The sequence below is a fragment of the Mesocricetus auratus genome, unplaced genomic scaffold, assembly GCF_017639785.1.
Source record: "Mesocricetus auratus isolate SY011 unplaced genomic scaffold, BCM_Maur_2.0 Super-Scaffold_100003, whole genome shotgun sequence".
Classification (NCBI taxonomy): Eukaryota; Metazoa; Chordata; class Mammalia; order Rodentia; family Cricetidae; genus Mesocricetus; species Mesocricetus auratus.
Window position 1 is genome coordinate 75,777,635 of NW_024429188.1, and position 24,380 is coordinate 75,802,014.

Here is a 24,380-nt window from a genome sequence, read left to right on the forward strand (position 1 = left end):
AGAAACAACAGATGAACAAAAAAGTAACTTTCAATAACCTACTGTGCGATTCTGCTTTCCAGTTTCTACAGTGATAAGCTGGGGGGGGGTCTTGTAAATCATAAAACTATGGGGTGAATATTTTCTCATGAAATTTTATTAGGAGGCATTCGACAATGAGATATGAATGCTACTTAGACCTTTCAGGATGCCTGTGTTCAGGGGATAGAGTGTAGAAAGAAGAATCCCTGTTTATTTTGGCTACCCCATAGACAGAGGGTGGACTGACATGGAACTTTTGTTTCTGAGATGAATACAGATGGTAGCACCATATAAAAGAGTGAAGTTTTCATTACTACAGAATGATACTTTTTGTTAGAGTTAGATAATCTAAAAATGACTTGTGTGTTTTTTGAGACGTCTGCTAAAGTCTCAAGCATTTGAATACAATGTTCATAGTCAATAGTCTTGTTTAGGGAGGTTTAGGAGGTGTGTCCTTGTTGGAGGAAGTATGTCATTGGGGGCTAGATGTAAGGTTTTAAATTTTTCACATCATTCTCAGCGCTCTTTCAGCTTCCTGCTTGTTTTAATACATGAACTCTAAGCATGCTGCTCCAGCTGCCATGCTTGCCTAATCCCATGTTCCTTTGCTGTCGTAGTGACAGACTCTTAAAAAATTTTGAGCCCTAAATTCAAACAAACCCTTTGTTCTTTAAGTTGTCTTGGTCAAGGTGTTTCATCACAGAAATATAAAATTAACTAATGCAGCTCAAGAAAGTAGTAAAACGACCCAAATATATGTTTTTATTTCATATGCATGGAATGTCTGTGAGTATTTGTTAAGTATTGCAGCTCAGATGGAAAGGGACCCTGGCAGTAAGGAGTCAAGGACTATCACAAAGTCACCCTAAGCTAGCAGCTCACAGTTCTGTGCTCCAGGGAAAGGTTTCCCCAGTTTAACAGCTCAGCTCCATCAGGGAGGGTTTCCCCAGGGATGTTGTAACACTTCCTCTCAGGCCCCCATGAGTGTAACAACTCTGCTCCACTAGGGGGAGGTTTCCCCTGCAAAAGTGTTACTGTTCTATTCTGCTCTGGTCTGCTCCAATAGGGGGAGGTTTCCGAGGCGAAACTCTTAAAGCCCTGCTGGGCTCCACTCTGCTCCTGTTCCCAGAAGTTGTTACTTCTCTGCTCCACTTCATTTTTGCAGCAAAAGAAGGTCTCACCCAAGTCTCACTCAAGAGATTTATTGGGAGAGAAAAATCCAGGAGGTTGTCTGCCTCTGCCAGAGTTGAAAAGAGCATCTACCAGCTGAACAGGTACAGGGCTTATATAGGGCTTCTTAAAGGCCCATTTTTAACAGGGTGTAATTTTCAGGGTAGGAATTGAATTTCAAAACGTGAGCTTGGACAAGCTCAGATATTGGCTGAATTTCATGCTCAGGGATTGATTGGTTTCATACTCAGTAATTAGTTGGTTTTCCTGCCAAGGGATTGGTTGGTTTCTTGTTCAGGGATTGATTGATTTCCTGGACAGGGATTGGCTGATTTTCCTGCTCAGGGATTGGTTTGGTTTCTTGTTCAGGGATTGGTTGGTTTCATGCACAGGGATTTTTTTTCCTGCTCAGGGATTGGTTGGTTTTTGGTCAGGTACAGAGTGTGTTTCTTTGCGTCTGATATCAGAGTTAAAGTGTGTTTCTCTCACTAGCCCTTTTAAACTTTTTGGCTCTCGTTTCAGGGCTAGGATGTGTTTCTTTCTCTGGCCTTTTTAAACTTTTTGCTCTGCTTTCAGAGTCAGTGAATTGGCTCTGGTTTCAGGACTAAAGTGTGTTTCTTAGCTCTGGTGGGGGCTTGTTTCATCGGATGGCTTTTACCCTACAGTATCAATCGATGTAAAAAAAAAAAAAAACAAGAAGGGCTGATATAGTTTGAACCTCTCCTAATTGCCTTTCTTATCAGCTGTCTCAGATGTGAAGTACAAGAAATGAGGTAGAGACCAAGCTTAAATGATATCAGCTGTCAACAACTGGAGTCAGGACTCTCCACTTCTCCATGTAGATCAGGGTCATTGACCGCAATGATCAGGAAGAGCAATAGACTGTGTTACACAACAGATTCCACCATTATTTGTTTGACACTCAATGTTATTGATAATCCTTTGCCAAATATTTTTGGGAAATGTACATAAGAAGAAATATATGCCCAAATATAGCTGAGCATTTGTTATAGATATGGTTCTTCCATGTACTGTTCCAAATTCATGCACACATACACATGATAAATACATACATAAATGTAATTTTAAAATTCAAGTAAGATAGTCCTTGAAAGGACCAAAATTCCAGGTCGTTTACTAATAGGATTCACAGGTTCTATAATATATCCTTTCTTGAAGAGATAGTTCCATACTAAAATGATAACAGCTGTATCACTTTAAAAATTTGTATACTGTCATAGCCACTTATAATAAAAATAACACAATTCCTACTTTTACATATTATACACATTGAGTTATGTGTGGGATGACTAAAATTACAAACATTGTGTGTTAAAATTCTGTTTCCCAAGGCATTAGTGTTAGGAGATAGTGTTTTAGATAGGTCATTAGAGCAGAGCACTCATGAAGATCAGCATCCTTTTAAAACCTCTAAGTGAGCACTATCTACCTTGTGTTTCAGCTTGCAATGTGTATATAAGTTAGTATAAGAAGATGGACAACAGCAAGCTAGAAGATAATCCTTACCAGAACTGAACACACAGACACCCTCATCTTAGACTCCAAGGCTACAGTAATATGAGAAATAAATTTCTGTCAATGGGACTTCATTATAACCACAATTGATTTAGACATGTAGCAATAATTTATTACTTGTTTTTATATAAATGCATACACTACTATGTAGTATCAGTAATTTTTATTTGATTTGTAGGTTGTTTTAATTTTTTCACTGTTGGAAATTGAACCCAGTGTTTCACATATACTAGATATGTGATATAGCAATTGCTATACCACTGACCCTTCACTGTATTTATATTAAATATGAGATCTACCATCAAAAATATTTAAGACTATATTGAAGCATTAGTAACTACAGATTCTGTTTTACTGATTTCTAGAACCGTGTTATGTACATTGAATAACAACTCACAATTTTCTGCTCCCTATAGCAGTGGGAATCCTACTTTCTGTTTCTACAAGTATGACTAATCTAGATGCTACATACATATGGAGTGATATAGCTATTTGAATATCTGTGACTATCTTATTTGGATTAATATACCTAAGCTTTACCTATACAAATAGGAAAGGAAATAATCAATTTTATGTACATGTAATATTGTCTTTATCCCTCTATCATTTATTCAAATAACCCAACTTTAAGGTGCTTTAATTTTTTAAATAACATTTTAAAATTAAAATACAAGTTTATCTTTTCCTCACTTCCTTTTTGTCACTCCATGTTCTCTAACCCCTTTATCCCTATCAAATGTATGGCCTCTTTTGTAGCTGTGATATATGTTATATATATATATATATATATATATATGTATGTATGTATGTATAATGTATAAGTATATATTGTTTACTGTTACTACTACATATGTGTGTTTGTGATTTCAGGACTAACCCCTTTGTATTGTATAACCAGTTAGGTGGCTCATCCCTGGAGGAGACTAATTCTCTCACTTTCAGCTTTCTTAATTCTCTGTACTTCTTTGTCTAAGTGCAGGGACCCATGAAATTTCCCCCTTCCACAACAGCATGCATTTTTGGTCTTGTCCTTGTTCACATCCTACTTAGACAGCCATACTGTTGATGTGCCATAGATAAAGTTGCCCTGTCATTTCCAGGACATCCATTCTCAATTCTCACAGAAGATTAGAATTTCATACATGAATAGTAAATTTAATAATTTCTTCCCTTTACTCTCCACCATGTACTTCCTCTTGTGTCTCTTTTACTCCTTCTGAGGTTCAGGACCTTCTTTTCTATAACTATTGTTGTGATATGCACACACATACATACATACATACACACACACATATATATATATGCATGCATATATACATATATTTCTAGTTAACTTTTGTGTTGTTGTTTTAAAATACTGACTAAAAGCAACTTGGGGAGGAGAGCTTTCATTTTATCTTTTGCCTTCAGGTCACAACCAAAGTCAGGCCAGGAACTTAAGCAAGAACAAAAACAAGAAATGTAGAGGAAAGTTGATTATTGGCTTGCTTCCAAGTTGACATCCAACTACCAGATCCATATGCCCAGTGATAGTATTGCATACAATATCAGGGGGAGTTGCCTCATATCAATAAACAAACAATAAAATGCCTCACAGTTATGGTCACTAGATAATCTGGTGGAAGAAATTCTTCAACTAAGGTTCCTTCTTCCAAGGTGTGTCAATGTGACAAGCCAAATTAACTGTCATGTTGACCATGGTGTTTTATGGAGGAGTGTGGGATCTTCTAGAAGTCTGAATAAGAAAAGTGGTCAAATGTTCTAAGCAGAGCTTAATAAGCCATTCTAGTGGGGGCCTGAGTGACATTAGTGCTGAGAGGAAATTTCAAGACAATGTAACATTGAGTCTGTGGTATGATTATCACTAACAACTCTATGTAGGTCTAAACTGAAAAAGTGAAAATAGGATATGAATTTAAAAAGTTAAAAGAGAAAAAAATACTTGGAATCTTAATGTTACAGCCAAGGGACATCCTGCAAAAAGACAATGTACATGTTAAGGAGAAGTCACCTACTCTGTAAAGGAACAATGACAATAGTGCTAAACTTCTAACTGTGAAAGCAGAAAGCCTGAGGGGTTATTGGGTCCTAGAAAGCAATTGCATAAACACACAAAATCTATTGCTAATGTGGTAGAAAGAGGAAAAGTCCATTCTAAGATGGCAGCCAAAACATAACAATGCACTCCATGTTGTACATGCTTTGGTTCATGAATAATGCAAGAATGAGTACAGGTATAGATTTATCCTTCACTGTTTCAGAGAGCTACTGAGGTTCAGTTACTACATGGAAGTGCTTGAGTTTTCTACAAGAAGGCTCTGAGAGGCCATTGAATTAAGCTGTGAAAGTGAAGTCTATGTTGTATTAGAGATCCCTATAGGTTGGATACCAGATACATGAGACATATGCCAAGAAAAGCTGCATATTCAGAGTAGTGCCATGCCAAGAGAGAGATTTATGTTGCAAGTAGCAAAGCTAGACATGCTGGGCCATCAAAGCCCCTGAAAACTAAAGTCCCAAATACTGACATGGAGTTACAGGATTTGCAAATTACAATCACCAAATTACACTGAGTCTGAAGGGGCTGCACTTTTAAATAGTGTTCAGACTGAAAGACTATGGAGGCATTTAAAGTAGAACTAAATGCATTTGACATTATGATATGGCCACAAATCTGTGAGGAACACAGAGTAGAGTGTTGTGGTCTGAATGTGAAATGCATCCCCCCTATAGTCTCACATGTTTAAGCACTTGGATCTGGGTGGTGATACTATTTTGGCTGAAAGTATGGACTTTTAGGATATGGACCCTTCCTAGAGTAAGTGCACTGATAGGGGTAGGCTTTGAAAAATTATAGCCTCATGCAACTTCCAGTTTGTGCTCTCAGCTTCTTATTTGATTAAATGTGATCAGTAACTTTACAACTCTGGTCACCTGCTGCTATATCTTCCTTGCCATTATGGACTTCTCTTCTAGAACCATAAGCCCAAATAAAATCTTTTTCAAGTTGCTTCTGGCCATAAGATTTTATCATATCAAGATAAAGGTAACTAACATATATGCTCATTCTTTCAGAGATTTTGTCAAGGGGTTGGCTCAGGTCTGTTGCGATGGTAATGAGGAAAGGCATTACCTTGGTGGTGAAAGCTTGTGGCAGACATGTTGGGCTATAAGAAGCAGTTTCTGCTTAGGCAGGCTGGAGACCTTATATGAGACAAAATAGGTGAAGTAGGACATCTCTGGAGGGGGGCTCTCAGTCAGCACAAAATGGTTGATAGTAGATATCCAGAGAACCCCAAAGTAAACAGTGATGCAATCTGTCATATGACTGTTTCCAGCAGAATACCACCCTTATTTAGGTTTTGTATAAATGGGACCTCCAGATCAGAGACAAGAGGCTTAGACTGAGCTTTAGTTTTTGCCTTTGCCTCCCCAGCCTGCCTGAGCGTCTGTCTGTAGACCTGTATGCCTGCCTTTGCATGGCCCATGTGCATGCGTGTCTCTGCCAGCATGTATCTGGCCAGTGTGTGTTGGCCATGTGTGTAGGTACCTTCAGGCCATCACCTTCCTAGCATCCTGTTCTAGCAAATAAATTGTGTCCCGTCTGCAGGGAGCTGCTCAGTCTCTTCATCCTCCAGCCCCTGGTCCCCCAGTTTCCTGGCACTGGAGCATGAACCTCAGAGCTTCTTGCCTCATGATAGCTAGGAAAGAAGAAGACATTTCCAGAAAGGGCCAAAGACAAGATTTTTCCCACAAGCATACTCTCTCTCAAGTGATCCACTTCCTCTACCTAGGCTCCATTTTTTAAAATATCCAACACATTCCAAGATAGCACCGCCAACTGGAGACAAAGACTTCAACACATAGGAGTGTTGGCTACATTTCATATTCAAACATTCACATGGGCACACACAGCCAGCCTTGTGATCCATTAATCACTACAGAGAATCCAAGGGACCAGGGAATGTCCCTTGAATTCTTTGTCCCTGGTCATTTCAATGTCCTGAGTTACATTTATTTTTAGTATCTCTGTGCTGAATAGCTCCTCTACTCAGCCAATGGCACTTGCATTGTAAAGGATGCTTCATATGGCTTCAAGTATGCAGTGAAAACATGCCCACATATGTGTACATAGTGGAAGAGTAAAACAGCTTCTACATGGTAAGGGTGACAATCATGTAAAGAACTGCAATGGTATAAGGTTTCATGCTCAAAGTAGTTTCAAGAACAACATAGTTTCTTCCATAACACATCCATGAAAATTCTCCACTTTTACAAGGTAGAATAATACACTTGCCTCATTCTCTGCATCTGAATATGAAAGAACTGAACCTTGCTTTCACCTTCATAGCCATGAAACTCTTGTGGTGTTTCTTGTCACCTGGCAATACTGAAGGCACTTCCCATTCTGACTCATTTGTTTTACTGAGAGGGAGTTGCTGTTTAAATACTAGATCATGAAACTCTGAAGCAGACTTATGGCCATCATCACAAGCTCTATATACCAAATTATAATCTGTTGTATCCCAAGTGACTTGGGTCCTAGAAACATTGGGGCAACATGGGGATGAAGAAAGGACACACACGCAGATACAAGTCCAGTGAAGATGGGATCAAGCTGTAAACATCTGTAAGGAGGCAGCTGCAAGTTGCTAGTCTGTGCACACACTGATCAGTCTTGTAGCTTGACTCCCAAGGAAAGCTTTGCCATTCCTCTTGAGCCTGAAACATATGAGTAATGGCTTTGCCAGCTTCCCTTGTGTTAATTGTCTGTGGAGTCCTCAACATGGACATCCCCATGTCAAAATATACATTCACTCAGGACTCAAATCATGCGGAGATTCCTCCACTCTCTACAGTCATCTCTGAAGCTAACTTATTGTAATCATCCTAAGTTATATATATGTAAAACATCATTCAAGAAGCTTAAGGAATTCAGGGATTAACAATTTCTGAGTAACCTGGCACATTACACATGTTTATTGTTGATGTGATGAAATTTTCAAAGCCTACTCCTAGCAGTGCACTTCCTCTAGGCACATACAAACATAGATACCTACTGAATCTCCATTTTTAGCATTGCTAATATAGACATGTAATTATGATAGTCAATGCTATAGGGAATACAATATATTTATTTACCAGAGAGAGAGAGAATCACACAAGCTGGGAGTCAGAAGCATGGCCAGCTTTCAAAAGATGAGGTCCTTTTTCCTTTTGCTTCCTTTTATCTCTGCCTGTGCTAATTTACTTGTCCCCGCCCTCATGGGCAGATAACTTTGTGGGGTTCAGTCCTACAGACATGTTTAGGGCTAACTGCTTGGTACTGAATAATACATCAAGAGGCTCATTCTTCGAGGAAACTGATCCTCCTTCCCTAGTAGTCATTGACTGTAGTTCTTCATCTAGGAGCGAGGCCTTGAAAAATTTCCCTCATCCATGTTGGCATGCCTGATCATTGTCATTATGCAGGTATGTTAATCAGCCATACTGTTCATGGTCTCATGGGTTTAGCATCCCTAATATGTCTATAAGACACTGTGCAGCTGCAGATATACTGGTTCTCTGGTTCTTAGAATCTTTCCACCCCCTTTTCCCCAATGTTCGCTCACTCTTAGGTATACATGCTGTACTGTAGATGAATCTGTTTAGGTTGAGGAAACCACATTCATTTATTCTCTGCATATTGATCACTTGTGGATTTCTGCAATAGTTTTCATATTTGCTAAAAGGTGCTTCTTTGATGAGGGACAGAGCTACACTTATTAGTGTGTATAAGGACAAGTATTAGAATACAGTTGAAAACCATAGTGCTTTGAGGGAAACAGTAGCAGTAGGTTCTCTAGAGTCTATGACCTCTCCAGCCAGGAGACACTAACTAGGTTTACAATGTCTGGTGCAAACTTCCTCCTATTGAGTGGGCCTTAAACATAATTGAACAGTTGTTGATTACTTCAAAGATAAACGTGTCACTATTGCATCACTAGCAGGCTGATCACCAGTGTGATTCATAGGCTTTATAACTGAGTAGAGCTATTGATTGCTTTTCTCCCTTGGCAGCTTGCACAGTACCTCAGATACTATGAGAGCTAGTTCTCAGGGAGGTTTCCAGCTTCTTTCCACCTCAATTCCTCTAAGCCCTGTATCCTACATGTTCAGTGTCTTCAGCAATAAGGTCTTACATTGCAGTTCTAAAAGGCAACCATGGACAATGGCAATAGCCTATGTTGTTCTTTGGGGGGGTTGTCTTGCATTTTCACTGAATTTCCTAGGATTTGGTGAGGTCATAACAGCATGGATATTATTACCATTTCCATTTTCACATGAGGAAAAGAAGTTGTAGAGATTATGTACTTTGCCAAAATCACAAAATAGTGTACACAACAGAACCAATATTGTAAACTAATTACAGTGAAATGAAGCATTGTGCTAAGGATGAACTTTTTCTGTACCATAAGTCATCACCCTTCTCTGGGTTTCCAATTCCTTATCCACAAAGGCCAAAGTAAGTGTTGTAATTTTTAAAAGACAGTTCGAGAGAAAAAACTGCCATGTGACAGAGTTCAAGTGCATGGGTGTCTTTATTAGGGAAAGGGATCACAAAAAAAGGGAAAAGGGGATAGGGGAGACTGGCCTCTAGGAACAAGAGCAGCAGGAGAGAGGAAAGGGGGGAAGAAAAACATAGGAGAATAGGAGGTAGGCAGGGCCCCCTTCAAAAGTGGAAGTAGTGAATGTGCACAGGTGGTACTCTTAGTGGCTGCAGCTGAGGGCATATTCTGTCAGAACCCCAAGAAAAGGCTAGTACAGATGCATGAATGAAAACAATAAATATTATAGATAGAAAAGATATTCAAGCCCACTACAAATGTATCTAATAAGAAAAGAATAAAAACTAAAAACATATAGCTAAGCATATTTATTTATTTTAATATGGAAGCAAATATACACAGTATTAATACATTTGTTGCTCTTTTCCTATTAGTGAAAGACTGGAGATAGAATTTTGCTACTACATAATTAAATCTCACTGTTATATCTGTATTCCAAATTCTAGTATTGGTGTTTGAATACAGGAAGTGAAGAATAAATCTACTTTGATTGGTGAAGATAGAATAGCAGACATAGGCAGTGGGTTCTGGGGACACAAATATCCTATTTTATTGAGGAATACAGACAAAAGACAGGTTAACCAGGAAATTTCCATGAGACCAAGTGGGACAGATATACAATGCAAATGAGTTATCTCTCCATCGATACCTTATGAATTAGAACAAATGATATCTGCTAGTGAGGATGTGACTTGTGTGAGGAAACTAATTTCTCTCTATTCTGTTGTTGAATGCACATTTGGTAACAAAAGTTACATTTCTAGATGAAAGCACCCAATCTATGGCTTGATAGTATAGTGAAAGAAGCTTTATTAAAGCTAGCAGTAGCTATAATCAGACTCATTTTGAATGTGTAAAAAGAGCAGATGTTAATGTGAAGCTTATATACAAGCCACACCATTTGCATGTTCATTGATCATACTATTGAAATACTATAATGAGAAGACTTGACTTATACTGCAGCTATTGTCCAAAGGCATTTGTAATCCCAGTCAAATTTTCTAGACTTAGCTAATTGATGAGTAGCTTTATAGTGACTTACTAACATTGATCATTCCTCTAGTCTTAGGTAACAATAACTCATTGACTATCTGCATGTGTGGTCAAAGCATTAGCCTCTTCCACAGTCAATGTAGTCCTGAGAAGGTCCTCTATTATCCCTTGCACAAAAGATATAAAGTCCAAGCCCACAGAAAGTACATCAAGCTATGTTAAATGTTTATTTCCCATTATAATACGCACATACTCAATGGCCTCTTCCCCAATTACTCTTTCGCTGGGTTAACAACTTCCCCTAAAAAGAGAATGCTTCTGGTCCTTTTCTCCAAAATCATCAGTAAGAATGGTCTATCAAATCAGATAATAGGGTGAAGAGGAGCTACTTTTGGCTGATGCAGAGACACAGCTTCAGGAGCAGCTCCTTCTTTGGTTCCCTCTTCTCCAATGTGCAGCACAGCCTTGTGAAAAGCCTATGAGAGAAGAACACACACTGAACATCCCCTGAAAAAAGTGGCAAAAGCCTTTGGGTGTGTTAGATGTACATAAAGAAATACAGTGTATTGTGTTGATGGTACTTGAATGTGAATAGTACTTTGATAAATGTAGTTAGTGAATATATGTGATTTTAGGACTACTTGTTTGGGTATCATCCCATACTCCATCACCTTCCATCTCTAAAAGCTATCTCTTTGGTGCCTTTCTCATCTCCTCTAGTACAGTATCTCACAAGAGTCACTTCTGATCATTAAGATTTCCATTGTATTAGAGTCATCTTAGTACATGAGGGTTGGGGATGAAAATTTTATTTATTTGTTTATTTATTTATGTGTGTATGTATGTATTTGGGTGTTTGGCCTGCATGTATGCTTTTGCACCACATGCTTGCATTGTACCTGCAGAGACCAAAATATGGTGTCAAATTTCATGGGACCAAAGTCACAGACGGTTGGGAGCTGCCATGTTACATTGATGATGGAAACCTGAGTCTTCTGGAAGAGGAAACAGTTCTCTTACCTGCAAAGCCATTGCTGCAGCTCCAGAAATAACTTCTAAAATGATTTATTTTGAGTAACAAGAATGACTTTCATATGATACTCACCTAACAGAATCACACTGCTACTATAGACATGATATTTCTCATTGACTAAATGAGATGGGTGAATTAATTGACTCTCAATGTCCTTTCCAGCTCATACTGTAAAATACTAATCCATCAGCTTACATAAGATAGTTGTGGACCATTTTCTTCTGTCATTCCAGAAAAGTCAGCACTTTCAACAAAGGCATCCCTCATGCCCATCTTCTGAAGTGTGCTTCCAAGGTCGTATGTGGCAGAAAAAACAACTCAACCCATCTGTATGGGATACTGAATGGAAGACATTATAGTCACCATACTAATCACACTAAGATCTCCCTCCCTCCCTCCCTCCCTCCCTCCCTCCCTCCCTCCCTCTCTCTCTCTCTCTCTCTCTCTCTCTCTCTCTCTCTCTCTCTCTCTCTCATTCAACACTGCTACTCCTCTGAACATTGACAGCCATTAACATGGCACCAGAATAACAGAAGGCATTGCTGTAGAAATGATCTCTGACACAGAAAATGTTGGGTGGCATCACACAGTGCCGCAGCCCCTTATTATCAGATACATGTATCTCTGTGGTATTGAGCAAGGGTAGGGGTCTAATGGAATGAAGATCAAAGTGTAAGGCACAGGAAATTTCACAGTTTTCTGTCTTGCAGTTTTAGCTAAGAATGACTGCAAACTCCATGTCAACATAAAATCTTATCCATCCCAAAGCTCAATTTGGTCCCCCAAAAGGTATCAGCATCCTAGCATCATCACTCTGGGGAGCTTTTTGGGAATTACTAATTTGACAAATGTTCAAGACAATGTCTCCTTTGGCATTTTCTCAATATGCTTAGATGAAACACTGTGGAAAGTATCCAGAAAAGTGCCAGGCACACAGTACTGGACATACTCTAAATATCATCATACCCCTGCCAAGTGCTTCTGGATAATTTTCTTACCTCTAGGTTTCTTCTGAACTCAGCCTCACCTCCATTGTTAGGCCCACCCATAGTTCCTCATACCCTCTAAATTTTTTACCCTTTCTGTAGTAAGTAGTTCCATTTCTTCAGTGTCTTAGATGACATGGCTTCCTTCACCCACTCCAGGTGTCCCTCCTTTGGAAGGACAAAATGTGCCAGGGCATTCTCACTATAGCATAACTTTAGTACATGGTAAGTACTTAACACATAATAAAAGGTATTTGTGCAATATATCTAAATGTGCACAGGAAGTAGGGACCACATTATTCTTAGATACAAATTCAGTTGACTTGCTAAATACAGGCTTTCCCCACCTCATTAAATATTTTAGAAACTGTAATTATTTAGCCTGATATGATCAGAACATTCATAATATTGTCAAATGCATCTTTGAAAGTGTTATTTCCATAGAAATTTCCTGGAGCTATGTGTCATCCTGGAATGATCTAACACCATGCACAGATATAGACAGTAGTGAAAAATCACTGTGGTATGAGGGACACCTACTAATGCCAGTGATAAAAGACCATAATTCCTCCCCCCAATTCTCTATCTTAACACTAGACTGGAAATTGATGTCTTAACACCTTGCCTTTGAAATGAATATAGTTCACCAGAATCATCATAATGTTCAGTCTAAGGTCTTTAATTAAGCCTATAATTTTCCCTTTGGTTTGCTTCTCCACATAACTGTTGATCTCCTGCTGGGCTGCAGAAACATTGGAGAAGTCCGTAGGAAAGACTTCAGCTTCATAGAGGCTCTTGACATTATCCAAAAACTTTGCCCGTGGTTTCAGATGCTGCCCAATGAAAACTGCATTTCCCATCTGCAATTCTAGTTCATTCTTTGGGAAGTTCAATAAACAGATCAAATGCTGGAAGCCCTGATGTAATTCTGTCGTTGGAGTATCTGTGAGGTTAAACCCCAAGACCTCCAGAATCTGAGTTTGGGTGATAGAGCCAGGTCCAAAAGAAAGCATCGATAAAGCAGCAGATATGCTCACAGGGGAGAAGAAGACATTCCAACCTGGGTTCTCCACAGAGAACCTATTATATAGACTGAATGCAAAGTCAGCATTGATAGACGACATCTTACAGAGAGTGGCATTTTGTTGGCGCAAAGAGCAGGATGTTACTTTGCCTTCAGAGCTGTTATATTGTACACAATGGATTGTATCGTGAAGCCCAAATACCAAGAGAAATAGATAGAGGAACACTGACATTCTGGAATGAAGATGATCTACAAAACATGAAGTGAGATAACCATTGGGGGAGCTTAGATAGATGAAACATTTTCTGATCCTGAAAAACATAAAAGTCACCCACCTTGGTTTACAAAACTAAAGAAAGTATTTGAAGGTGTGTTCAAGGAGGAATAAGGTGTGGTAGTCTCTCTCTTCTCTAAAGACCAGTGACATGTCTACTAGGGAAAGAGAGTAGGATAAATGGTTTGCCTAGGCAACAGAAATACAATGCCATGAATACATTAACATATGGTAATAGAATGTGAAAATGCTAATACTAATTTAAACTCATGGAAATTGCATCATGTGTCATTGGAATGAAGGGCAGTTTTATGGGTATGAAGATTCATTAGAAAGAGCAAACATTGCCTCTGTATATTCTACATGTACATTAGAATTTTGGTTTGTGTGCATGTGTGTATATTAAATTGATGTTTTAAGATAAAATTTGTGATATGACAAGGATTAGTTATAATAGAAGGGTTATGGTTTATCGAGCCATGTACAACATAACAACCCAAATTCATGCATCTATGAAATATATGGAATCTACAAGAGTATTTCCAAAGGATAAGAAAATGAAAGTATAACATTCTTGTTTTAGAGACTTCTTTCTTTCAGTGCCACCTGCAGAGTAACTTCTCACTTTTAACAAATCTTAACCATCTTATTCTTATAAATATGCATGTCATTTTGTAACAATTAAAGAGGAAGTCCTATAGTTTCTAAGTGTGAAAAAGTACAAAGAAACCGGGAGAATGATGTAGAGTCATACACCAGTGGTTAGAAAAAAGGGATTCAAGGAATCAGTATAGGACCCTTTCCTAAGCCTTTCATTTTCTTCATGAATGGTCTCACTTAAAGTACTAAACTGCTATATTATAAATGTCCTTCTATTCCATACTGTCTTACTGAATTTTTACCCATCTATTCAGCTGCTACTAAACATATATACACTGTTTGCACGTTCATACTTCAGCCTCCACTGGGAGAACCCATTTTCCAAATGTAAATGCATTCTATCTCAACTCCCCAAACCCACTTCTTCATTTTCGTTCCATATTCCAATATATTGCACCCCTGGTTATAGATAGACCCATATCAAAAGAACTTGCTTCATTTTTATTCTCCACTTCTAATGCTAATGATGACCAATGAATATTGACTGAATACTTATCAAAACTTTTCTTTTCTCTCCATTTCCAATTGCCATTGCCTAAGTTTAAGGCTTTAATGACTTTATCAGCTTCTAGCATGACAAAGGGACTCTTATCTCCTTTAGCCTTCCTTCATCCACTTTTAGATCAAATTTCCACATTATCACCAGAGTACACTTACTGTTAAAGTCATCAAGGATGGCTAGAAGCTCAGTTACAGGAGGACCACTCTTAGACCTTGCCTCCTGATTCAAATTCAGTTTTTTGGAACTCTGACTTAGAAAAGTTCAATGTTGCTAAGGGAAAAAATACTTACAGCACATGCCCAAGAAGCCACTTGCATCTCTCAGATAGCAACGCCTTTCCATCTTTATAACATGCCCTCTATTGCAAAACTAGAGCATTCTTAGTTACAAATTAACTGTGACAGGAACGCTGTGATAACATTTCCAAAGTTGATGCACAAAACCAAGCCAAGTGGAAAAAAGTTTAAAAAATAAGGTTTGTACTGTGGATAAAATTTTAGATAATACTTTGGCTTCTGCATACATTCCCTCATTTAAAACAGTTCCTACTCCCAATGCCAAATAGTGCCAGAACAGGATGACTTTTGAGAAAATGTTATATACAGAGACTTGGTGAATCTTTCTAATTAGTGCTATAGTATGCATAGGTGAAGAAAATGCTGTCAAATCCTAGATTTTTATAATGGTCAAAGGGAAACTATTCATGTCTTCTGATCAGTAAAGTTCACTATACTGTCCACTCCCATGGACTCCAGAATATGGTACAGAAGGGACCAAGAATATGGAAGAAAAACAAACATTTTCTACCTAATGTGCTATATACAAAGAAGCAGTAGAAACTGGGTGGTGTTGGTGCACATCTGTAATCCCAGAACTTGGGAGGCAGAGGCAGGTAGATCTCCATATTTTGAGGCTAGCCTGGTCTACAAAGCAAGTTCCAGGACAACCTGAGCTGTTACACAAAGAAACTCTGTCTCCATTAGATTTCATCAAGAAACTCCAGTTCAACTCTGTCAGTTTCTAGGTAGTTTAGTAGTAGTAATGGTAACAGCTCCTCCTATTTGATCAAGTACATGAGATGACACAAAGTACCTGACTCTCCAAACAACTACTTTAAGAACTATATTAAGGATCAATGTATTCAGTCAGCAGCATAGATCACGGACATCCACATAACTTTCGGTAAATCCATGTTGATGTCCATGGCCTAGGCAGCCACTGGAGATCACATTGGTGTCCATGACCCGTGTTTCCTGGGAGGCCATATTGATGTCTGTGGCCTGTGCTGATGCCAAGGGCTATGATGGTGTTCATGGCCTGTGCTGCGGCAGAGGGCTGTGTTGGTGTCTGTGGTCTATACTGACACTGGAGACCATGCTGAGGTCCAAGTGGCCCATGTGGATGCTGGAGGCCATGTAAATGTTCATGGTCTGTGCTGTGGCCCAAAACCACATAGAAATCAGTGATCTGTGCTCCTGCTGACTGTAAAGGGCAAGGAATCTTCTTTTGCAGTGGTATTTATGGCTGCAGACACACATTTAAGAAAGACACATAATGCTTCTAGGAAAACCCCTACCCCACTCCACCCCCCAAAAGTAACAGCCTAGACAGGAAGCCATTGAAGAGAACTCTTAAAAATTGTGATAATGATGGCTTCTGGCAAGGGTCAGGGTGGGGAAATACTCAGTTTTCCTTAAGGGGCTAGCCACTGGGTGTTTGACTATATGGGCAACACAAATTGAACTTGTCTTTTTCTTTCTTTCTTGGTGGGGTATCACAAGGGTAAGAGAGCAGACCTGGGAGGAATGGCAAGTGAGTAAAATGGGGAGCATGTTGTTAAATTCCCAAATAATCAATAAAAATATTATGTTGGGGGAAAAAGGAACAACATGTTAATCGAGGGAGTAGTGAAAGTAACTGGGGCTAGTTCAAGTTAATCCTACATATAGTCTATGGAAGGACTTGAAATCCAAAAATAAATTGGACATACTTTAACTGAAACCCGTTAGAAAGACACTGGGGGATTTTTGAACAGGTGGTAAGTACAGTGAGGGTGACTATACTGTGCCACTATTTCTTTCCAATCAAATATAGTAAAGTGCTATTGTATACAAAACAGTATATTCAGCACTGGGATTTCAAAGGTGAATGCAGAATACTCATATTCCATCAAAGTGGCTGTTGTGATCTCATGGCATCACTGCCCAAACTCAACATGAAAGGACACATCTCACAAACAGGATGGTCACTGGCACGTGTCACACAGAAAGGTCATGTCAAGCGTCGGTCTCTTGGCTACCTATTTAGTTCAAACTCAACCCTGATAATAGCATTGTCGTTTTCTCAGATTCTATAAGCTCCAGCAAATCCTTTCACAAGAAACAAAAAAATTAAAAAAGAAAAGAAAGAAAAATAAAGAAAGTTTCTAAGCCTGTGTCCACTGGTGGCATATTTGGACAATGTCACAAGTTCAGGAAACAAACTTAAGGGAACCAGGTGGGACACACACACACACACACACACACACACACACACACACACACACACACGGAAAACAGAGGCAGAAAAATTAAATTATGAATTCTAAGCCTAATCAGATTCAGTCTCAAACAACAACAGGAAACATAAACAACAAACTAAAAAATAACTAATTCAAGGAGACCCCAAGCACCAACTTAGTCCCTCCTGAGAACAATGGACAATGGTCTAACTCTAAGCTCCATTTCACAATGTTTCCAGTACTTTTATACTGGCATGAGGAATATCAGGTCTCTAACACACACAACTCTTAGTAGACACATTGAAATCATCCCCAAACCATAGAAAAGTACTGGCCAGAAGCTGACACTGGGAATCCAGAAACTCCTAATTTTTCTCCATGTCATTAGCAAAAATCAGTTTCTTATCTCACTCAACCCACACTGCTGTTCAGCTTTCAGCAAACACATTTTCTTGAAGATGAAATTGACTCCTTTTATAAAGGTAAATTTAGCAAAATTTTAGGACTGTGTTAAGCCAGTCTCTATAGCATGTCGATGTAGATGTAGAGACGATAATGGATATGGAATGGTGAAATTAGCAAAGTGGCTGTCTTCCTGTTATCTAAGTCTTAAAGGCAAGTCAGGAACTTGGTCCTTAAGCAAAGTGAATAGGAATCCTCTTAAAAGTGTTAGTATACCACCCCAAGTATACACATGGACTTTGGACTCCCATAGAACAATGTGAGGTGCACTCTCACCCTGAACTCTTGGGGAAGGGTCTAGGCCCTGCCCTATATGAAATGACAGACTATGGACACCCCCATGGAGGGCCTCACCCTCCCTGGGGGAATGAGGGGATAATGGGGGGGGTTTGGGGGGAGGGCACGGGAGGAGGGGAGGGAATGGGAGAGGGACCTGGAACTGACTTGTGAAGCAATCTCGTTTCTTATCTAAATTTAAACTGGAAGATAAAATAAAATAAATTTTTTATTAAAAAAAAACTCCTGCCCCCTGCAACACAGGAGATGGGGTAGTTTCAATATTTAAATCTTTCTAAATCACTGTAGCTGCAAAAATTCCTAATGAATTGTGTATTTAAATTGTGTGCTTTTATACAGAGCAAGCTACTAAGGCGCATTAGTTATGCTTTATGCTATTTAATGTTATGTCAAAATCTGTTCTAGCATGCTAAGGTAATTTAACTACAATTAATCAATCAAGGAAATAAATAAATGTTATAAATGCCAAATAACAACCTCTAAAAAAAGTGTTAGTATATCAATTAATTCACTTAGATCTAACATTATGCATGTTATTTTTGATAAATGTCATAATTTATTGCCACACACTATCTTCCAAGTTTTCTTTTATAAATGTTTAATATTTCTTCAGTTACTCTCAAATATAAACATTCCCCCCTGGTTTTACTCGACATTTGATCTCCCAAATAGTCAGTCTAAGAGAAATAATGAGATCTCATTTACTATTTAGATGTAGAGAATAAATGGATGTTGGGTTATACAATCATACAACCAGATAAGGCGGATAAGGAAATGTAGAATGAGTAGAAACAGAAAAAGAAAGTTAGGTTGCTAGTACAAATATTACATTTTCTACTTTTATTCTTATATCCACTCATATTTACATAAAATGTGTTAATTGTACTTCATTTCTCAGCATGACAACCAATACACAAAGCAGGAATGAATATTATCCATAGATAAATGAAAGGGTTACCTTGGTTCATCCAGGATTCCACAGCAGTTTACCATAAACTGAGTTGTTTTTAAACAAGAGAAATGCATTTCTTAGCATCCTAAAGGCTGAGAAAGTCAAGTTCCCAGTGTTGAAAGATTCAATATCCATCCTCACTTTGTTTCTTGCTAATATGATAAAAAAGATCCTGACAAAATCCATTTTTAAGGGGAAAAGGGTTTGCTAAGTTTACAATTCCAAGTGACAGTCCATCACTACTGGGACATCAAGGAAGGAGCCTGAAGAATCTAGTCATACCCACAGTAAAGATTCTCAAGAATGAATACACATAATCTTATTACTCAGCTTTCCTTTTTCACTCTTATACAGTGTGGGACACAAACTCGGAATGGTGCTACTCATAGTGGACTGGGTTTTATGACATCACCTAAATCAATTGAGATGATCCTCCACAGACATGCCTACAGCCTTTTCCAGATGATACTATATGTTTTAAAGTTGACATCTAAAACCCTCATAGCAGAAGTGATAAAGGAATACCTCAAGGCATCCTTTGGGAGGGGACTGTTTCTATTCATTAGAGCTATGCAAGCAAAACTTCATCCCATCCTTGCAGAGCCATCTCTTAATACTTAATACGATCATCTCAAGTAGTAGGGTTACTTTTGTATAATATAAAAAGTAATTTGTGTGTTTGTGTGTACATGTATGTGTTCATGTGACAGTGCATGTGTCTGTTTTCATTTATTTGTTCAACATTTACAGATGTAAGCTTTATTTTTATTTTTTATTTAAATTAGAAATGAGCTTGTTTTATATGTCAATCCCAGTTCCCTCTCCCTCTCCTTGTCCCCTGCTCCCCACTGACCACCTATCCAATCCCTTTTCTGCTCCCCAGGGAAGGTAAGGCCTTCCATGGGGCATCTTCAAAGTCTGTCATATCATTTGGAGAAGTTCCTAGACCCTCCTCCATGTGTCTAGGCTGAGAGAATATCTCTTTATGTGGAGTGGGCTCCCAAAGTCCATTTGTGTTATAATGATAAATACCTACGCACTACCAGAGGCCCCATAGATTAACCAGACCTCCTAACTGACACTCACGTTCAGGGGGTCTGGGACAGTCCTGTGCTGGTTTTCCAGCTATCAGTCTGGGGTCCATGAACAACCCCTTTGTTCAGGTCAGCTGTTTCTGTAGGTTTCTCCAGCCTGGTCTTGACCACTTTGCTCATCACTCCTCCGTCTCTGCAACTGGATTCCAGAGTTCAGCTCAGTGTTTAGCTGTATCTGTGTGCTTCTGCTTCCATCAACTACTAGATGAAGGCTCTAGGATGGCATATAAAGGAGTCATCAATCTCATTATCAGAGAGGGGCATTTAAGGTAGCCTCTCCACTATTGCTTAGATTGTTAGTTGGGGGTAAACCTTATAGATCTCTGGGCATTTCCCTAATGTCAGATTTCTCTTTAAACCTATAATGGCTCCCTCTATTATGGTATCTCTTTTCTTGCTCTCCTCTATTCTTCCCCTGACTCAGTCTTCTTGCTCTATCATGTCCTCCCTTCCCCTCCTCTTCTCCCCTTTTCTTTCTCCTAACTCCCTCTCTCCTTCCCCCATGCTCCCAATTTGCTCAGGAGATCTTGTCCCTTTACCCTTCTCTAGGGGACCATGTATGTCTCTCTTAGGGTCCTCCTTATTTCCTAACTTTTCTGGTGGTGTGGATTGTAGGCTGGTTGTTGAGTGAAGCCTTTTCCTTGCTAGCCACTTTGGTTTTTCCCCACCAGTCGCCGGGGCTCTGCCATGTTGTAGTCCCCAAATAACACACAAGATGCCGTATTAATTATGAAGCTGTTGGCCTTGCTTGTTTCTTACTGGCTAGCTCTGACTTAAGTATTTACTCCATAATTGTTAATCTAAGTATTTCTCTTACCAGAGAAAAGGGTCTGGACTTCTTACCCCTGTGGCAGCTACATGATAACTCCCTGTGTTTCTCCTTCCCAGAGTTCTCCTGGTCTCCTAATCCCATCTATCTTGCTTCCCTATTGGCCAACAGTGCTTTATTCAACAACTAATAAGAGACAGATTTTAGAATGATATCTCCCATCAGCTGGTAATCCTTTACGCTGTCTAAAATCCATATATGAGTGAGTACATACCATGTTTGTCTTTTTGTGACTGGGTAACCTCACTCAGGATTGTTTCTTCTAGTACCATCATTTTTCCAGCAAATTTCAAGATTTCATTGTTTTTTTTCCACTGAGTAGTACTCCATTGTGTAAATGCACCACATTTTCTCTATCACTCTTTAATTGAGGGGCATCTAGGTTGCTTCCAGGTTCTGGGTATTACAAATAATGCTGCTAAGAACATGGTTGAACAGATGTCCTTGTTGTATGAATGAACATCTTTTGGGTATATGCCTAAGAATGGAATTGCTGGGCCTTGTGGTAGCCTGATTCCCATTTCCTGAGGAACCACCATACTGATTTCCAAAGTGACTTACGAGTTTGCATTCCCATCATTAGTGTAGGAGTGTTCCCCTTTCTCACATATCTTTTTAAGACAAGAAGACATTCTTGGGTGTAGTTCCTCAGGCTCCTTCTATCCACCTTGTTTTTTGGAGACAAGGTCTCCAATAGGCCTAGATCTCATTGATTAGTGCATCCTGACTGGCTACTGAGTCCTGAGGGAATCCATCTGTTCTTGCCCCCATGACCGCTGCACTGGGATTACAAACACACACACCCATTACCCAGTTTTTTACATTGCTTCTATGACTCAAAGTCAGGTCTTCACAGTTGTACATTAATCATTTTACTTGAAGTTCCAGGGTGTAAGATTTAAACTTTATATCTGAGAGGAACACAAGCACTCAGACCAAATCAGGGACTTGGTATCTTATTTCATAAAAAGGCTTCACATGTTTTGTGTTACACATGGCAAAACAGCATCCTGAGAGGTGGAGGGATATTTATTGTCCTTCCCATTCCTCACAAGTTAATTATGAATGCACTAACAACTAAGGTTGCTCTGTGCAAAGTTTGTACAATGCTGTGCTGGTTGGTTTTTGTCAACTTGACACAAATCTAGGCATATGTAGGAAAAGGAACTCTTGACTGAAAAAAATGCCTCTATCGGATTAGCCTCTGTAGGGCATTTCATTGGTTAATGAGTTATTAATATAACTGTGGGCATTACCTCTCCTGGGCTAGTGCTCCTGGGTTGCATAAGAAAGGAGGCTTAGCAAGCCATGAGGAGCATGCCTGTAAGTAGCACTACTTCATTGTCTCTGCTTCAGTTCCTGCCTCCAGGTTCCTGCCTTGAATTTCTTCTCTGACTTTCCTCAGAGATTAACTAAAAACTATAAGATGAAATAAACTGTTTCCTCCCAAGTTGCTTTTAGTCATAGCGTTTCATCCTATCCATATAAATCCTAACTAAGACAAATATAAGTTTGCTAAGACCAGATAAATGTCCCAGATAGCTTTTTTGGATGTTTTTCATTAGGATTGCTGGAAACAGAGATTCCTAAGCTTTGTAAAGCAGAAACATAATGGAAACCCTACTTTACTCTTTGAAGGATGATGTAGGTCTGGAATCCTCTTTTCTATCTGATGTTTCATCTTGTTGTCAATGATGTTTGATCTTGTTGTCATGCCTCTAGCTATAAGTGTCCTTTGCCTTCCAATTCTTTAATTTCTGTTCCAGGTTTAAAAGTCATGACAAGACTAACACTTCTCTTCCTGAATAACGTAGCATTGAATCTGTATGCCTAGGAAGGTAGAAAGTCTCTGTGAGATGGTTTCCATCCTAATTTCAAGTCCTGTCTTCCATTACATGTCTCCCTGACTCCATGTCCTACAAGCTGGGGCTCACATTGCTCTCTAGAAAAAGTCAAAGTCCTCAAGCAATTATACTGCTTCTCTACAGAAGTGTGCAGCCAAATGTCTAGTGAAAACACTTCTTCCAGAGAGGAACTTTCATAGTCTCCCCAGAGACTGCATAGAAAAGGAACACTAGTTTCTCTAACAAACATTGTATATGGGAAAATGGATTCCTCCAAAACAAATTTAGAGTTTTTACTCTGCAATCCTAGGAAATCAGTGGCCTCACACAATTACATGATTGAGACAAAAGCATTAGAGGTTTAAAACACCTAAAATCCAAAATCTGATATTCTTCAAAATAAAAAACAATATAATACAACAGGAGAAATTTTATACTTGTGTTTATATGAAAGATCAATGTTAAAATGCAGGTGTACAAAAATATTGTAGACAATTGTGTACAGGAAATGCATATAAAGGGCATATAATAGTAAAGAAATTTCAGTTTTAGACTTAAGTCCCATTGCCAAGATATCAAAATCCAAAAGAACTAAAAAAATACATTTTTAGCATCTAGGATAAATAAGGGATACTTCACCTGTTGATGTATACATGTGTAGCACACCACAATGCTAAATGTGCTTTTATGCCTGCTACTTTAAATGATTCTCAAAGCAGTCTCATGGAACAATGAGGGAATCAATTCATTAGTTTGGTAAATTACGAAACTACTGTTTGGGAATGACAAACAACACACCAAAAGTCACATAGGAGAGCTCAGGATAAAACCAAATTTACATCTCAGAGTGATGTGATTGTGACCCAGTTTTGTTGCTGAGTCAAAAGTTTTCTACATTCCCTTCCACATTTAAACCAAAAGAGTGAGGACCACTGTGCTCTCATGTTACGGTGAGACTGGAGGCAAAATTTAAATTATTGCAATTTGTTTAGAGTTGTGAGTGAGATTTGTTGGTCTTTTTTCTGAACTCTGTTATTTTTTAAGGTGTTCATATTTTTCTAAAAATAACCTCCATTGTTCTTTTTTTTTAAAAAAAAACCTTTGATGTAACCTCTGATGTCTCTATAATTTTAAGAAATATTTTAAATCAAGGTCATGGCTTAGGAGGGGCTAATTGATGAATCAGAGTCTTATTTGGTTACTGAGAAACTGTCTGTTACAAAATTTCTACTCAGAAGCATGTCACCAGGACCAGTGACTAAGGGATAAGTGTTGAGAAAAGAAAATAGCTTTAATGAAGATGGTAGAGACCTGAAAGGGTGAGAAAATTAGTCTCAATTCCTCCTTTTCCAAGATCTTAGGGAAGTACTCGATTTTTTACATTAATCAGTATAGGAGCAACATGCAGAAAACCAGCATTTTCCAGATGCCTTGAGTTGGGCAGTCTGGAGTTATATAGTAATCGAGTGATGATAGAATATGAATTATAGTTTATTGTTAACTAGAAGTCAAGCATTTCTGCAATGCAGAGTGAAGGCCAATTTCTCACAATGAGACAGAAAAAGGAATAAACTGAAGTGGAATTATTGATAGTA

At 38.8% G+C, this 24,380-nt stretch overlaps 2 protein-coding genes across 3 annotated transcripts in view; one reads left to right on the forward strand and one right to left on the reverse strand.

Moving 5' to 3' along the window:
- The first annotated feature begins 1,060 nt into the window (after positions 1-1,060).
- Positions 1,061-24,380, forward strand: part of LOC110342156 (glutamic acid-rich protein-like) — a 28,053-nt gene continuing 4,733 nt past the window's right edge. For both annotated transcript variants that reach the window (XM_021231020.1, XM_021231019.1), the window contains exon 1: positions 1,061-1,295. The gene's annotated coding sequence lies outside the window, so the exon portion shown is untranslated. The remainder of the gene's footprint in view (positions 1,296-24,380) is intronic.
- Serpina7 (serpin family A member 7) lies at positions 9,840-15,104 on the reverse strand. The gene is given in 7 exon segments (XM_005076706.3): positions 9,840-10,804; positions 11,557-11,672; positions 11,675-11,688; positions 12,439-12,597; positions 12,599-12,694; positions 12,966-13,620; positions 15,098-15,104. Coding segments are annotated over 7 exon segments (1,251 nt in total). The 3' UTR covers positions 9,840-10,600.